At 47.7% G+C, this 18185-nt stretch overlaps 1 protein-coding gene across 3 annotated transcripts in view; it reads right to left on the reverse strand.

Moving 5' to 3' along the window:
* Positions 1-7572: 7572 nt before the first annotated feature.
* Positions 7573-18185, reverse strand: part of Acot12 (acyl-CoA thioesterase 12) — a 40030-nt gene continuing 29417 nt past the window's right edge. For 2 of the 3 annotated variants that reach the window (XM_003479473.5, XM_013143643.2), the window contains 6 exons: positions 17984-18047; positions 17261-17344; positions 12421-12554; positions 10495-10623; positions 9181-9307; positions 7573-8888 (listed from right to left, as the gene is read on the reverse strand). In XM_003479473.5, the coding sequence (XP_003479521.1) occupies positions 8748-8888; positions 9181-9307; positions 10495-10623; positions 12421-12554; positions 17261-17344; positions 17984-18047 (679 nt within the window). In that variant the 3' untranslated portion in view covers positions 7573-8747. Of the gene's footprint in view, positions 8889-9180; positions 9308-10494; positions 10624-12420; positions 12555-16246; positions 16761-17260; positions 17345-17983; positions 18048-18185 lie in introns of those variants that run through there. The other variant, XM_013143642.3, reaches the window with a different exon arrangement.

The following is an 18185-nucleotide window of genomic DNA, read 5'->3' on the forward strand; positions in this document are numbered from 1 at the left end:
TGATTTTCCTTTAATGAGCACAACATGTCGCAAGAACATTAAATAGAAAGATATATAGAGCTAAGGATTACAGAGATACAGTTTAGAGGCGTTAAAGATAGTGTGAGAATAATTTGCTATAGCATACAAACAGAACAAGGCATGAAGCACACTTATTTATATTCTGCATGCAGTAGCTTTGTATGAAGTGAATGCCAGAAGACAATGTGTAAAGTCTTCAGTGTGGATAGTAAATAATTTTCAATTTGGAATTCTATGCTCATTGAAACTGTACTGTGAAATAAAAACAGCACAGGAAAAGAAATCACCGACAGAGTGAAGAGACAGTTCACAGGACGGGAAAAAATTCAAAATAATCAGACCACCCCAAATTAAAAGACCCAATAAGTATCTGAAATGAAGACATTTCTCAAATGAAGTAATATAAACAGCAAATAAATATATGAAAAAATGTTCAACGTCATTTGAGAAATGTAAATTAAAACAACACGGAGATTCTACCTCCTGTGAGAAAGAATGGCTATTACAAGAAATCAATCAATAACAAATGCTGATGAGGCTGGTGAGGAAAAAGGAAGCCTTCTCCACTGTTAGTGGAAGTGTAAATTGTTGCAGCTAATATGGAAATCAGTGTGGAGATTCCTCATAAAACTAAAACTAGTTTGACTGAGCTATTCCACTTGTTGGTATCTTCCTAAAAGATTTAAAAGCATGATATCACAGTGATGGATGAACACCCATGTTTATAGCAGTACAATAGTTAAATCTTGGAGACAGTCCAGCTACCCATCAACAGAAGAATAGATGAAGAAAATGTGGTTTTAAATATACATTGGGGTGGTACTCTTCCATAAAGAAGGATAAACTCGAGACACTTTTAGGTAAATGGATTCACTTTGAGACCATACTTTTAAGTGAAATAAATTGAACACGTGTTTAAATATCACATTTTTTGTCTTGTATGAGAAACCAAAAGCATAAATAAGGACCAAAATGGATAATAGATATTGGGAAGTAGGAAGAAAATATTCAGATGGGAAAGAAACAAGGGAAGGGGAAGGAAGGGAAACAGTAAAACAGAGACTAGAAAGAAAAAATGGGAAAAAAAGATTTTGTAAATAAGGAGGGGAGGAAGAGTTGAAGGGAGGGGATGGTGATGCGGAGAAAAGTAGAATCAAGACATATCGTGTGCAGATACAAACTCCCTATGATGAATATGATTGTTGTGTGTATCAAAAGAGTACCAATAAAATTAGTTTTAAAAATAACAAAATAAAGTCACTGGAAGACAACATAGAATTTACCACATTAAATCCTTACTAAAAAAATCCTCAATATTGCACTTTGGGAAGAAGTTAAGTCATGTAAGATGTAAAGTCTAAAATGCAAAAAGAAATAGCAAGCAAATACAGGCATGCAAATAGCTAAGCTGACATAAATATTGCTAAAAAAATGAAAAGAATGTATAACTTACAGATAACAGTAGTATGTAGCCGAGAAAGTGTCTGAATTAAAATATTACAAAATCTTTCTCTTGTCTTGCTCTTATAAGAGAAAAGATACAAATGAGTTTCAAAGTTCTGCACCTTGGTGCTGAGATGGAAACATGGGGAGGAGGTGTATTTATTCAGAGAAAATTATTGATAGTAAATACCAGGTGATGCATTAGTACCCAGGATATAGCAATGAACAAAACAGGTAGAAATCTCAGCTCTGATGCAACTGACATTGGAAATGACACAAAAAATAGACAAAGACATATTTTAGATAATGATACACACTAAAAGGAAAAAGAATAAGATGGTAGAGTTGGAGTTCTTGTTGGGTGGGGCCTTCAATTTTAAGTGGGGGGCTTAGGAAAGTTTTCTTTCAGAAGCTGACATTTGAAAAAAGACCACAAAGAGCTAACCCTGGGGAGCCAGAAGAAGGGAATAGCTAGGTCACTTATTCTGAGGAAGGGGCATGCCAAGTAGAACCAAAATACAACAGAGATTAAAGGACAGGAAAACTGAGGCATATACTGGTAGGAAGAGATCAGCTAGTTAATGGGGAAGGCATCTTGTAAGCTCCAGATATGACAGAGCAAGAGGTGAGTTTCTTCTGAGTAGCAACCATGAACCCCCAGAAACACGGTCATGAACTGATCTAAATTAGGCTCAGAAGAAGCAACTCTATTCTATGCCTGTCTGTCTGTCTCTCCCTTTTCCTGAAACCACCAAGCTTGAAATTTATATCATGATAGTGGCTGAGATGTAAGAGGCCAAGTCCTTTTGCAAAAAATAACTTTTCCCAGCCTTTGTTGCAACACATCTGCCAACATCCCATCGATACACAACAGGGTCAAACCCCGAGTCCATTCATGGACGTAAGCGTGATGTGGAGGGAGTAAAGACTATTCAACAATAATCTAATGCACATGCACAGCTAGAGACCCTCATGAGACTCTGGCCTTTCGCTGTGATGTACAAAAAATTGCTCATGGGTTTTGAGGAGAGATGTGACAGTGTTAGACTGCTGCTGGGCTGAGCACAGAGTAAAAAGAAGAGTAATAACAGGAACAGAAAGATGGGTGAGCATTTGGGGAGAGAAAATGAAGTTTTGGGTTAGGGTTGTGGAGGTGAGGTTCTGATTATATTTTTCTGATTATATCTGAAGTGATCAGGTTCTGATTATATTTTTAATGCACAGCTGACAGGACTTGCTGAAGCGAAGGAGATTTGTAGAGGGAAAAGTGTCAGAATTAAGTGGTCTGCTCCATAATGTGGACTTTGAGATGACTGTTATCTTACTGAAAGTATCAAGCAAATAGCCTGAAGTTTAGTGGGGGTTCAGACTAGAGACACAGATACTGGAATTATTGGTAATGAAATGGCTTTTAAATTCTGGAAACTGATCAAGGAATGGAGACAGAGGAGAAGAGGCCTAGGTCAAAGCCTTGGGCAGCTACAATTGGGAGGGCTGATGGAGGAAGAAGAGTTTATAAGAGGAGACTTGTGAAGTGGGGCTAGTGAGTAGGAGGAAATCTAGCTGTGTGACCTCACAGAAGCTAGGGAGAGACTGTGTCGTAAGAAGGAGCCAGTCACATTTGTGAAGGCTGTCAGGGAGTAAATCGGTGAAGAGCAGGCTAGTCAGTTCAGCAAAGGGAGGACGCGGGTGACCCTGATGACAGGTCCTCAGTGAGTGATGGAGACAGATACATGATTAGGCAAGGAAGAAGGGTGCGGGTACCACATCTCCACACAACTGGAGCAGAGGGGGCGGGGCTTAGGAAACAGGATCGGACAAAGGATCGCATTGTTGTGTTTTATTATAAGAAATATAGTGCCCAGTACCAGCTGGACATCTGTAATCTCAGCACTCTGGGAGCCTGAGGTAGGAGCCCAACCTAGACAATTTAGTGAGACCTTCTTTCAAAAAAGAAAAACAAAGCTGGGACATAGCTCGGTGAGAATGCCTGGGTTCAACCTGCAGTGCTGCAAAAGGAAGAAAAAAGGGTAAGAGAGAGAGAAAGAAAGGAAAGTAGAAAAGAAGGAAGGAGAGGTAAAGAAAGCCCTGATGCCAATAACTAAGTGGAGAGAATGGAAGAGAGAAACCCTAAAGGTTAGAGAAGCTGTTATTGGCCGGGGTAGAGATGTTTCATTCATTTTACCATGAGGGAAAATCAGAGAAGATGCAGTGTGAGAACCTGAGGAGACTCCTGCTAAGTGGCGTGTGTGTCCTCCATGAAGTATTTCTTCAAGCTCATGATCTGAGGCAGGCCAGAGACACGAGAAGACAGAGGACAGAGCGGGTGGTAAAAAACAGGGCGCACCCAGGGAAGTGGTAGGGTCATCTCACACCTGGGTACTGAAATTTGTGGTCAGAAATTTAAAGCGAGCCTATTCCACAATCTCCAGCCTGAAGTCTTCATTCAGCCTTGGCTGGGGTTTTGCTAGAGAAGGGGAAAGGGGTACAGGTATTTTCCAGGAAGAGGTAGGCAGTGGAATGTAAGCCGAGGAAGGATAGAGACCATGTAGAGGGGAAGAGATGTTAAGTGATATAAGTGTTCATTTCTAAGTGTTCCTAAAAACAAAATGGGACGTGAAAGATGGCATTAGCTGTTTATATTTTATATGCACTTCATTGTTCCAGGTATCAGAATACAGAAATCCATGAATCTTAGCTTTAGGTGACTTTTTAATATGAGCTGGGGCATCTGGAGGGTGTGAGAGCCTAAATTAGCTAATAAGCAAACCAGTCTCTGTGTAGTGGATGCTGGCAGAAGACATCAGATTGTTGATTGAGAGACAAAGGACTGAATTACTCATGATGCACCTGGGACACAGTATAAACATGTTTACATCACTGGATTTTCCTCCCCAGACCCACAAGAGTGACAGGACAGGTGTGTGTGGTTGCTAGAGGCACAATGGGTTTGTGTCACAGCTGAGGGACTCAGGGCTTAGGGTTTTTTGAGCAAATAGCCAGTGGCAAAAGGCAGTCCCCAGCATCCTACCCTGAGTTAGCCATCACACTGATTTCCAAAGGTGGTTGTCTGGACCTGCTGCTCAGAATCAGGAGATGGGTAAGTTTTAGGAGCTGGCACCCTCAGGGAGAATGGGGAACGCACTCGGGCCCATGGTGAGCTTCCCGTCCCAGGACTTAAATGAGAAGGAAACCATGAATGAACTTACAGTTCTCATGGTGACAATTCATCCCAAACCACTAGACATTTCTTCACACGTATCTTTCAAAACTATCACCTACGACAGTTTCCATCTTTTAAAACATGCCACAGGAAATATGAACAAAACCATGTATGTCGGTGGCCCCCAGGCCTCATGTGTTTGCATTATGCATTTGTGATTGGTTCATTGACTAGAGCTTGGATTGGGGGTGTGAGTGCTATACCCACCTAGGGGTGGAGCCAGGATGAAATGTAATGGCAGGAAGAAGGTGCCTCTCTCTCTTGCAGGTTTCTGCCTTGTTATTTGCAGCCGCCATGAACTGTGGCCCTGCCATGCCAGCCTACCTTGGAGCCAACTGAGTATAGGCTGAAACCTCCAAGAAAAACTGTAAGAAATAAACCTTTCCTTTCCCAACTTTGGTCATCAGGTATTTTGTCTCAGCGAGGAGTAAAAAGTAACTAAGACACAGTGTGATGGTGTATATAAGCAGTCTGGCTTGTTTCATTTTTTTTTTAATCAAAATGTCTCTTTTCCTAAAGGTATTCAAGTATAATTTTCTGAACAATTTTTACATTTTTCCTCTACATTTTTTTAATTAAAAAAAGATAATAAAATATGTAGATATAGATAACAACTCGGCTGCATAATGCGCCCCTTTCTTAACTAAAAGCTCTCAGTACTGTTAGAAGCACTTGAAAACCATAGCTGTAAAAAATCAGGACATTTTGAGCATTCCTTAAAGAGGCTTCGACACTGCAGAGGAAGGCTCTGGTTTTCTGTTCTCTGTTTTCTGTGTTGTGCCTCTCCAGGGGCTGACAGTCATGAATCAAGTAACCTGCTTATCCTCGAGGAACTCACATTTGCCCAAGGCCTGGGCATCACCAAGAGAGAGAGACAGAGACAGAGACAGAGACAGAGACAGAGAATGTGTGTGTGTGTGTGTGTGTGTGTAGGTGTGTCTTTAACTCAGCTGTCTTAAATTACCTCTCACTCTGCTGCAGTCTCCCTGCTCCCTGCTTTTCCTGGAATGCTCCCCAAACACTGCCCTCAGGGGGTTTGTCTGACTCCTCTGTGGCTGGAAGGACCCTCAAGGAAGCCCTGATTCCTCTGTTGGAAACATCGACATCCACCTGCAGCCCTTGCCCAGCAGCTGTTTCTCCACCTGCTTCATATTTGTGTAGCAAGCTAATATTCTGTGCTACTTATTCTATTCACCATTGACCAGATGTTCCTGCTGCATGTAAACTCCAGCCCTGTTGAGTTTCAGGACTCAGTGTTGGTTAACTGTGTCCTGGTTTCAGACAATAGCTACTTTTGAAATGCCTTACATAGAAAATCATCCATTGCCATCTTATCCTCTCTCATGGCCTTTTAAAGTCTGTAAAGACAGTAATTCTGAAAATGAGCACTTTAATATAGCCCACTGCAAGATCCAAGAACCAGGTGGATAAGCCCTGTGTCTTTCTGTAGAAGCATAAAGTGACATGTCTTAGGAAGGTTGGACGGGTTGTTTGATGTGAGGACAGGTGACAATGGAAAATGTCAGGAACTGCCTGAGTCACAGTATTGGCTCCACTGGCTGGACCAACAGGGTCCAGTGAATCCCCACCACACAGAGATTCTGCACCTCTACTGCCTAGGGTGGCCACGGCCATCACTAATCACGTGCAATCGATGCTATGTGACATAGGGCTAGTGTGGCTTAGAAACTGATTTTTAAATTTTGTTTATTATTAATTAGGAGCACATGTGGCTAATGGCTATTGTACTGGGGAAAAGCAGGAAGGTACATGCTATGGTTTAACCAGGATGTCCCCCTAATGCTTCATGAGCTCAAAGTTGGGCCTTTTGAAAAGCACTGGATTAGGGAGACTTGCAGATGACTTGTGGTTAGGACGCAGGGTGGCTCCACCCAGTGGAGGGTGGCTGGGTCATGACCTGGATGGGTTCACCTCCCTCCTGGCTCCTCCTTCGACTGGCCCTGCTTCCTGCCCACCATGCCCTAGCATTCTCCTCTGCCAGGCCCCTTGGCCAGGCCTCCTGCCTTGGAGCCAGATGACCATGGACTGAGCCCTCCAGAAACTGTGACCCAAAATAAACCTCTCCTTTTCAAGTCATGGGTGTTGGTATTGTGTCCTGGCAAAGTGAAAGCGACTAAGATTCTGCCTACGTTACATGAGCCTTCCTTGGCTGTGACTTTGCTTTCTGTGGTTTCACTTAATCTCAGTTAACCACTGTCTGAAAATATTACATGTGAAATTCCAGAAATAAACTGTTTATAAGTTCTGAATCATGTGACATCCTGAGTAGCATGAGGAGATTCTGCACAGTACTGCTCTAGTCGGGACATAGGCCGTCCCTTCGCCCACAGAACCCTGTGGTATGCGCTACTCTCCGTGAATCCCTTCTCAGCTGAACTGGCCCTCAGATGCTGCACCATTCGAGGGAGTGTCGCTCATCTCCTCCATCTCATCCTGTAAGTGCCCCGTCCTCTCTCATCACCACAAGGGAAAAGGAGCGCACAGCGCGGTAAAGTGTGAGGGACAGACCACACTGCTGGGCTTTATTACAGAGGCCACCTCTGCTGGATTCTATCATTCATTATGCTGTGACTACCAGACTGTGTCCAGCTTGTCACTGTGCGTTGCCGTAGGTATGCTGCGTGCGAGGACCTCATGCTACTGCAGGCTGAGTGACCTCCCTCTGAAGTCACCCACTCCAGCCTCAGGAGCTCTGGTCTTGTTCAGATGAAAAGGTTCAGAGCTCATAAACTCAAAGACCATAGCTAGGCAGACAGCATCTAGATGTGACTTAGTTATAGGAAAAGTCTAAATGTTTTGCACTTTAAAAAATTATTCTCAGAAACCTTGTTTTGCATCTGGAATGTAATGAATACTCGTTATAATTTATGTGTCTACTTTTATTGTATATAAATATTGATTCATACAATGGCAGTCCAGCCCAAAGTTCATATGCACGAAAACCTCTTGACATAGGCAGATGAAAGTAACCATGACCAGGCCAGGCTGTGTGGGCGGGTGGGAGGGGAGGAGGCAGATGTGGGGAGCACAGGGACGGGCAGATTCAGGAAATGAGGGCTGAAGGTGTGGCACAAGGCCCTGGGTTTGATCCCCAACATGGCAAGCAAAGAGGGGAGAAAAGAGTTGGCACGCTAACAGATGGCGTATCTAACTTGGTCACTCTGGCTCCTCCAGTGACCACCTTGCTTCCCGCCCACCATTCCCTGAGCCGCTCTCCGCTGCCAGGCCTCTGGGCCACACCTCCTGCCTTGGGAGACCGTGTAAACTCTAGTGGCGAGCTCCTTCAACTTCTGAAAGCTGTCCTTTTGATGGGGCTACCGTGACATATTCAGAAAGACAAATGGCAGCGTGGAAGTCCAGGGGATCATGTGCTGATGTATGGGTTGGGGGTACAGAGCCCACTAACACTCTCTTCCTCTGCAGTATCCCATTTTGCAGGTACTTTGTATGCGTATATATAGCCCTAGATACTAAATTGGCTGCCCACCTGGAATATATGCAGAATGACACTAGTAAAGTAGCTCCCATTACTAAAATTGATTGGGTTCTATTATATTTTAATGCCTTCCTAATTTGAAGCCCTAAAACATGTAATACATCTCGTCAGATGCCCTGCCACACAGATACCTGCTGTACAGGGAACCGTGTCATGCATTAATCAGTGTATAGCAAACCATCATTTTACACTTTGGAAAATTTCAGCCAGAGCACACGTTGCCCCGCTGGAACCCAAACATGTTTATGATGATTTTAACTAAACTCATACCACTTTACAGAACACGCAGTTTTGCAGCCAGGCAATTTTCCAATTTTCGTGCTCTGGAAGAGGCAGAGCCCCGGCTGCTCTAAGATGGAGTTTTAAAGCCGTTTTAATGCTAAGCTAAATCTCTGCGATTGGATTGAGATGCAGCTTGGTTTGCAATCTCTTCTTAACTATTTTTCTTAGGCTGAAAGTCAATCATTCTGTGACTCTAACACCGGGCAAGAGTACTTGGAATTAAAGTGGGAAATTAAGTTCCAGGAAATTGAAAATTGACCTTTAACACACGGCACCATCAGCAGCATTCTCTATGAAGCGTATGCAGGAGGAGGCTGCTTCTTCGATGGATTTGGACCAGCCCCCGAGATCTCCAGCAAAGTAAGGCAGGACGCCAGCCGACATCTGGTTAAGGTACGACACCTGTTTCAAAGTCAAAGCAGCATTTTAGCTTCAGATTGGCTTGGAGCTTTTCTGAGCAAGTATCTCAGTTTTGTTGGTGTCAGGGAGTCTGCAGCCCCAAACTACTGGGGACTTTCTGGAGTGAATCTTGGAAGGTGACCTTAGGAAACCAAAGGTGACCAACCTTAGGTGACCAAAGGGTTGTGTGGATGCAAAATATTGCACAGTAGTTAATTCAGAAATCCAGGGGAAGGAAAAGCCACCCCCATATCTGCCTGGGAAAACTGAATGGCACATGTTTCATCAAACTCACAGTGCAGGAACTGTGGTCGGTGGGCTGGATGAGAAACCCAGCGAGCGCCACCTCACTTCTGGTGTATCCCGGAGATGGTGGCACGGCGGGCAGAACCACTGACTTCACTGCCACCAGGTACGTGTCCCTGAGAGACGAGAACATGCATCCAGGCTCTTGTGGCAAAGGGACAGTGGGTGTCCGGAAGCACGAGCCTGTGGTCCTGCAGTGCAGGGTTTGCGTGTCTAGTGCTGGGGATCCCAGGGCCTGTAGCATGCCAGAACAAGAGCTACACCCCGCCCCTCAAAGCCAGTCATGTATTTATCTGGGTCGAGGAGAGGCTCTGAAGAACTAGATCTTGCAGATGAGGGGTCTGTGGCCAGAAGTTCTATGGCCAAAGTCAGAGCTGGAACAGGAGCCCGAACTCGAGGTTCCCAGTGACCTGCAACCTGAGCTGTAATTTCGTGTCCTCTCTTTTTTAAATTACAGAAACAACGGCTACTGTTTTAAGGAACCACCAAATGATACAGAACTCCATAAGCTGCAGTCTGAAAGAGCCGCCCTGTTCCCTCTCCCGGCGGCTGGGCAGTTCCATGGACTTTGAAACAAATGTGTGATAATAACATCTGTGTAAGCAAATGCACGGTGCAAAATTTTACAAACTATACTCATCTCACTAATATGACCCACAATTTAATCTTTCAGTGACCAGGAGGGAGGCGAGAAGCCTTTACAGCAGAGCTGCTACAGTGACTTTTTCCTATCCTCGTGACACTGCTCTGCAGTACGGATTTGCTGGAAGCTGCAAGATGCACCTCAGGGTTACGCTCAGCCTGTGTCACAGGCCTTCCAACACAACAGAGGACGCTACCTGACGTCCACTCATAGGGTTGTTTGGGACATGCTCCCTTAGACAGCTCACCCCGAGTGCAGTATAGAGAGAACCGCCAACAGGGGACCTCTGGCTCACAGCCCTGGGGGACTTGCGGGCAGTCCATCCTAGCAGGGTCCTGGCAGGGGTCTAGAACTGCGGAGCCTTTGGGAAGCCAGCTTCCAGGGTTCATTAGTCTTTCATTACTTTGTTTCTTTTTTACTCTTCTGTTTCAAGGTTATTAAATATAGGCTTCCATCCAGACAAAACAGAAGAAGGAACTGCTTTCGAATCCTTGGGTGGTGCTTGGTTCTCATCCGCACTTGGTACGTGATGTTCCTTCAGTGATGGCTGAAGATCCCTCTAGAATATCATTCCAAGCCAGAGCAGCCTAGCTGACTTCCCTCCTTTCCCATCCAGTTTCCATTTCTACGCTGTCCCCGCCCTCGAGCTGCAGCACGCACCTCTCCTGGGCAGGCCTCCTCCGAGACACGAGCACCACGAAGTCCTTGGGTTTGTCGCCATTCACCTGACAACAGGTGACGTGGTAGATCTGGTCGTCCTCACTCACCTGGTCCACGGAGGTGCAGGACCTGTGTGGGGAGGGGAGCTGAGGTCAGGGCTCAGCCTTCAAGGCTGTGTTTCCTTCTTTGCTAGGTGACCTTGCCTTGGGGTCTGTGCTGGTCCCCCAGAGCCTGTCAGAGGAATCTGGCTGCCTGTGATGGAGGCTGCCAGAATCCACTCCAAGGTCACACCCTCAGGGCTGCAGAGGGAGGCATTAAAGGCCATCTCCACAAGACTGTCCTCCTCTACCCTGCAGTAAGGCGCCCTGACGCTTTCTGAAATACACACTTGCTCCAAGGACCACAGGTAAAGACCTGCTCTGGGAAGAGCAGGCTGTGGGGTGGGCTGGCTTTCACTTTCAGACCTGAACACCTCAGCAAGGCGCAGCACTGTACTATGCACCGAGAAGTGGGAGAGAGCCTGGGAGAGGCACGGCAGCTCGGGAAAATGCCTGGCCCAGGACTCAGCACACAAGCAAAGCGAGCTGAGTTAAAATTCATCCCTCTATCCACTCAAGCTCAATTTGGATGGGATGTTGAGGGACATAGAGTGTGCAGAGAAAATATTTAGAAGCGCTTAACATCTAGCTTAGGCATTGTTTTTCTTGAGAGCTTTGTACTTGTGGGCAAGCAATGATATGGATGTGAAAATCTGTAAAGCCCTCCTCTTCCCTCAAAATCTTTCATCACGGTGGCCTGCGCCATGGCGTGTTATTCAGGCATCTGTGCAAACGCAACGCCTCGCCTTGGCAACTGCCCCCTTAGTGGTATTAGACTGTCTATTACACGGTGTTAGTTGCAGCAAGTTTTGGACCTTTTAAAGATGCTCCTCTACCTTGTCTGCATTTGGGAACAGTGACACAAAAGAGGGATCTCTCTTTCATGAAGTAGTCCAGGGGGCCCGGCGGGGTTCCCCAGAGGAAGAGGGCCAGCCAGAGGGCTGCCATCACTGCCCAGGTGATGGGCAGTCACTCCTCAGCACCTGGGGATCAGAAACAGGGTCCCCCTAGATACCAGAGTCAGGAGGTGCTCACATCCCTCATAGGAAGTGCCTCTGCGTTTCCAGACACACCCTCCTGCGTCCTTTAAACCAAGTCTGCATTACTTATGCAGGGAGACACTGTCTAGATAGTTGTTTGGCTCCACTGCTTAGGGAATAAAGCCCATGAATGAAAGTGTGTGGTCAGTGTGGACACAAGGCTCCCAGTATGTTTGACCCAAGGTTGGCTGGATCCGCAGATGCAGAGCCCTCTGTGGGTGCAGAGGGCAGAGGTGTCCTAGGAAAGTGAGGGGACCGGAGGAGTCTGGTTTGGGTGAAGAGATGGGAGGAGCAGAGGCTGCTGGGAGGAAGGAGAGAGCTCCATGGGACCTGACTCCCTCCCCCAGCTGCCCTCGGGGAGTGAGGCTTTGTGGGTAAAGAAGGAGCTTCTCACCAAGGGTTGGAGGGGCAACACAGGAGGATCACTTCTTCCAGAGCATGGACCTCACAGCCTGGCAGAGCTGGAGTCCATTCTGGGTCCTGCCTCTTGGTGGCCAGCATAAGCTTGGCCAGTGTCAGAAGCTGGAGTGATGTCACCTTGAGCTGAGGGGAAGACCTTGAGCACAGGTGAGGGTAAGGAGGTCAGCTTGAAGCAGAATGAGTGTAATGGTTCCATCTGGTGTCTGCATCGCCCCAGGCAGGGTGCTGTGCAGAGCAAGCTCTGGAAGCCACTCGATTACCGAACAGCAGCTCACACTTTGTCGGGGGCAGCAGCTGTGGCTGTCTGGGGGGTGCTCCATGTGACCTTGAGAGGCTGGTGACAGAAAGGGCGTGTGGCTTGTGCTTACGTGTAGTGGGGGTCCCACAGCGGGCGATTTGTGAAGTCAGACAAGAGACAGTAAGCCAGGTGTGCTGGGCACCTCACACGCTTTTCAACCCACACCGATAAGAATTCTCGCTCTTCCAGAGTGTATATTTTTATCTAAAAATATTAACGAGAACAATTGAATTATAAGACAAAATATGATAATCTTACTTTAAAAGCCACATACGTATATATGCAATCAGAGACTGACTTTTTTTGCTTTTTTTTTGAGACAGGGTTTCACTGTGTAGCCCAGGCTGAACTCGGAGTGATCGACCTGCCTCAGCCTTCCAAGTGCGGAGATTACTGGCATAGGCCATCATGCCTGGCTAGACTGAGGAACGGAGCTCAGGCATCTCATCACCTGAATAAAAGCAAAGCCAACAATGGCAATTTCACATCTGACGTGTGGATGTCTGGATATCTGGGCCAGAGTGAGTCCCCTGTCCTGTTCACAGCATGTCACGTGACTGTAGTGCAGGCGGATTTCTCATGAGACATAAAGCACGTCAGGCTCGCTCTCTTCACCTCTTTGTGCAAGGCTGATGCTGTGGGTTAGGATGTGTCCCCAAGACACCAGGTGCAGCTCAGGGGGGCCACCTCCAGAGCCACCCAACTGTCACTGCTGCCTGTGTGCCACACAAAGCCTTCTTTGATTTTTCCATCCCATGCTCGCCCTTCTGAAAGACCAATGTCTGCTTTCTCAGGTCGGCGGAGCCCTGCTGGGCACTGTTTGCCACGCATGGACCCTAAGGTTCCCCTGGTGCCCTCAGCTCGCCTACTGTGTCTGGACAGCAGTCATGGACGTGCGATCAGGTAAGAGCACATTTTCTTTCTGCCCATTTTCCTGTCTCCTCCAGGGCACTCTGAAGCCAGTGCTGGAATTTGCAACATCTTACAATCATCCCCATGGCAACAGGATGAGAGAGGACAGCTGAGCATGAGGTCAGGACTTCGCTGCAGGAATCAAGCAGATGGAAAGAAAAACCAGGCTGTGAAGGAGAAACCCTTATTTAAACGTGTGTGTGTGTGTGTGTGTGTGTGTGTGTGTGTGTGTGTGTGTAATCAGAGGATGAAGAGATGAGAAATTAAGAGCTGTTCAGGAAGCAATCAAGTGATCATTTGCTCATGGAAAATCCTCTCTCCTCAAGGCCAAACCATCTTTAAATCCTCTTTGCAAAGAAGGGCGTGGTCCATGCTGAGAGCCCGCACCAAGCATCGCTCCAACCACTGCTGCTTGGTGAGATGCACCATCCTCAGCTGCTCCCCTCCATGTCCCCAGCACAGGGGACACCCAGGGAGAAGCCACCTTCCAGGAGCGTGGTGGTGGTGGCTTGGTGGTGTCGGAGTTGGTGGTTGATCGACTGACAGCCTGGTCACTCTCTGGCCTTAGTACAAGGAGGGTAGGGTGGGGAGAGGAGTGGGCAGAGCACTTGGGAGGAGTTGCATTGTACCCCCACCCTGTCCCCGGTTCTGGGTGCTGAGACTCTCACCTCCTGTACCGCAGAACAGGACCCTACATGAGGCAGGGGCATTACAGATGGGGTTGTTTAAGATGAGGTCATCCTGCCACAGCAAGGCAAGTCCCCAATCCAAGGTGATGGCATCCTTCTAGTGGGGAAAGGAGACCTAGAAGGGACAGGTGCCCAGCGTCCTTGCCCTGAGCCACCTGAGCCAGTGACACAGAGAAAAAGTGGACAGGGGACAGTGGTTCATTAGGGTTCTCTTAACAGCAACTTTTACTTAGTAAAAAATTCTCCAAGCAGAACCCTCTGGGACGGTGAGTTCCCTCTGATGCTGGGGAGGATGAAGGTTCATTTCCACCTGCCGCTGACCCAAATGCTTTCCTCACAACTCAGTGATTAGAAAACCTGTTCAGTGAAATGAAACTCAAGGTGAGTGGGCTCAAATTTGCTGAAATGCCCTCACTAGTATATAGTAGTGGAATTGTTTTTCATTCTGATGAGATTCTGTTTGGATTTGGGTTGGGGATTTTTGGTTAAACTCAAAGTTTTAGAAATTTCTGTACAACTTATGGGAATGTGTTTACACTGGGGAATAGAATAAAACCAGTTTTTACAGAATTTCAAGGAAATCTTGATTTGCCTTGCAGGCACTGGAGAATTAGGACAAGGTAGAAGGGGTGGGGGCTGGGCAGGTGGACCCAGCCCCTTGCAGCTTCAGGGAGGAGAGGACCCTCTGGTCTGCTTCCTGCACTGGTGTCCTGTCCCAGCCAGAGGTCTTCTGGTGGTCTGCGTTGTCTACTGTGAGACTCTGATTTTCACATTCTCAGCTTCTCCTTAAAGAATCAGCTACTCCTACCAGGTCAGTCCCTTGCTTACAATTTCCACCGGGAAGACTCAGCAGAGCTACCCCACTGTCCAGAAGTCCTCCGCCCTCCAGCATTGGACTCCGAGCATCACCTCTGAAGAGCTAGGAACTCGGTCCTGGAGCTCTTTCCACGTAGACTGTTCCCAGGCTGCAGACTGCCTGTGAGCTGACCTTATGTGTCAGCACCACGGCACCTGCCTATTTATAACCTGTGCTGCCAGTGTCGGCTCCACAGGTTCCTGTGTGTGTGATACAGCTCCCGAGTCATCAGCACTGACTCCAGCACTTTAGATAGGAGATAAAGATGAGTGAGAGTTGTGAGGATGGTCCAATCCACGCAAATGGCAGGCTGTGAGTGAAAACAAATCCAATGGAACCTCGGCTCATGAACGGAATTCGTTCCACAACTCTGGGGAAGGAAGCCATGGTCAAGTTTGTCTCCTGATGTGGAGATCACAGAAGGAAGCAAAATTTTGCCCAATGTTTCTGTCCGTGAGCTGGACTTCCCAAACAGATGCATTCATGAACCGAAACATCACTGTGTCCGTGTGAAAATCTGAACCGAGGTGGCATGAAAGAAAAGCTGCGTAGACAGAAGATGAGAAATCTCATGATTTTAAAATCGCAATTTTGCTAACAGAAGTAGCCTCAGAACACGAAAGTTATTTGGGCCATTTTCGTATCCAGGAAACTCACTCGGAAACGTTCCCAGGGTCTTGAGCCCCAAGAAGGCTGGGTCCACTGCTCTCCTTGCGTCACCCAGAGAGCTCTCTACGAAGTGGGCAGTAGAGCCCAGCTCCTGGGGAGCTCAGGGTCTGCGCGGTGACACAGCCCCAGATGGTGCAGACAGACAGCAGGACGTGTCCGGCTCCGGACCACTGGCCTGGCTGTGATGCCCACAGTGCACTCTCTGAGGTATACTTTCATTCTCCTTCTGCCTCTTTCTGACACAACTTGAAAATTGTTTTCCTGTGACAGAAGGCAGAGAACCTGAAACTTCTGCTGTGGGTTCTGAGGTGAGCTTCCTGTCTCCACTTTGGGAAACCACCTCACACTCACCCAGTCACAAAGTGTGTTTCCTGACAGACCACTGTGTTTCAGCTGAATTATTCAACTAAAATGTGACAAGAAAATACAAGATCTGTGTTTTACAATTAAATAGCCAGGTGTGGTGGTGCACACCTGTCATTCCAGCACTTGGGAGGCTGAGGCAGGAAGATGCTGAGTTTCAGGCCAACCTATGCTATGCAGTGAGTTCTAGGCCAGCCTGAGTTACATATCAAGACTCTGTCTCAAAAATAAATTAAAAAAATAAATAAAACCTGATAAAAATTGTAAAACTTGGGGGAGAAGATGGTAACTCAAAAAAAAGTTTATCAAACTTGATATCAGACTTTTGTCATAAGTAAAATTTTCTAAGGGAGGGATTCAAATTTCATACAGGAAACACAGAAACGTTTCTTTAATAACACAGTATCTTCTACTAAATGTTTATTGAAGAATGAAGACATCATTACTGGAAGATCTCCCAGGACACTAGACAGCCTGTTCCTTTGGGTCTGTTTCCAGCCCCAGCTCCCCAGAGCCTGGGGTCTCCTCCCAATCAGCGCTGCCCTGCCCACGTGCTCTGCTTCCTCCCCAGTTCAGCCCACTGTGACTGCCTGCGGCTCAGGACTGAGATGATGACAGCCACACAGGCACAGACTCGCACCAGTAAAAGGCAGCACTCTGAAGTCCCTCATGGGGGTAAAGAGAAAGCGGCACGGGTTTGGCTGAGCAGTTTGTGCACCGTGACAGCAGGCGGAGCTGGAGACCCAGTGGGAACTGACCTGGGCCTGGGAGGTGGGCAGCAGAGTGAATGGGTGGCTCCCAACTGGACATGGGTTTCAGCCTGTGATGACACTGGGCTGCATCAGCCAAATGGGGACACTGAGGCACAGGACAGCAGGTGCAGAACAAGGCCGTCCCAGGCGACCAGGACTCGAGGCTGTCCTGGGTGCGCAATGAGGATCAGCATGTGCTGAGGTGGCCAAGCACCACTAGCCTGCACCACTAGCCCCCAGCTCTGCCCACTGTTAGGTCGGACACCAGGTGGGGGTCATGGGACCTCGGAGCCTCACAGACCACGTCCCAGGGTCTCCTAGCCATGCAGAGCGCAGTGTCAGGTGACTGCTGACAACAAGAGAGCATCTAGCTAAGCCGTTTATGATCCGGTTAGGAAAGACTACAAGAAAGCCACACTGTTGTGTGGGGTGCATGCAGAATGCCTCGCTGGATTGATTTCCAGAAGAGGTGACAGGTGGGGATGAGGAGACCAAGGGATGTGAGCACCAATGCCCAGGGGCAGGGAAGTGTGGGCAGAGGTGCAGACTCCACACGGACCAGCCTAGGGCAGGCGGGATGATGCTGTCTCTTGGTTTCCATGGAGACGTGGTACCTGGCCAGCACGAGGCAGTGGGAGGAGCAGCAGACCCAGCCACCCGGCTCCCTACCTTTCCCAAGGCGCTGGTCACCTCCCAGCCGGTTTTGGCGGCCAGCTGTCTGAGAGCCTCCACATTGTCATCAATCAGGGATGCCTGGAACACAGGGGTGGGAAAGCTGGTATCAGGTCGCAGATGCGGACAGAATTCGAGTTGGAATCTGTTGACAGAAGTTGAGTCTTTTGTACTTAGAACTGAGCTTCAGCAAACATATAATCTATATCTGAAATTCTGAATTCAGAAGCCTGACACAGTAGCTGCAGGCTGAGTACACTGGTGGTGTTTTAGCTGATGTTGTGGGAAAGTTAGATTCTCAATAAGTCATTGATGAAGACTTATTTAAAAAATTGAGGGCTTTTTGAGATGGGACTTGCTATGTAGTTCAGGCTGACCTTGACCTTGTGGTGATCCTCCTGCCTCAGCCTCCCAGTCCTGAGATTACAGGCATGTGCCACCATGCCCAGTGATGACTGATAGTCCATGTGTAATAAGTAAACTTGGATTTTCCTTTGCATTGTGTTGCAAGCAGTTCCAGTGACCATTACTTTATGGTTTTATAAAAGTGCCGGCTGTAGGCATAACATTCAGCAGAGGTCATGGTGCGACACAGGTCTGTGGGCAGTAAGATGGTGGCAGGGGACCCGAGGATGCAGGTGCACAGGGGCTGGTGAGTCCAGGAGAGCCCTGCCTTCCCTGCACATCTCTCCCCGCAGAGCTGCAAATTGTGCCCCTCACCTGCTGGCTCTCGTCCCAGGGTGTGGAGGTGGGGACCTCTTGTCGGTGAGAAATAACGTATCTCCTGGAAAACACGGACGGGGTCAACACCAGGCTGCTTCCCTTATCACCCATGCCAGCCACCAGGTTCCTCCAAGAGTGCAGTGGGCACAGTTGGGGCGCTTTGCTGGGGGTGCAGCAGGAAGTGCCTGGCTTTCCTGTC

The sequence above is a fragment of the Cavia porcellus genome, unplaced genomic scaffold, assembly GCF_034190915.1.
Source record: "Cavia porcellus strain 051 isolate PalLab524CR breed Dunkin Hartley unplaced genomic scaffold, mCavPor4.1 scaffold_2, whole genome shotgun sequence".
Lineage (NCBI taxonomy): Eukaryota > Metazoa > Chordata > Mammalia > Rodentia > Caviidae > Cavia > Cavia porcellus.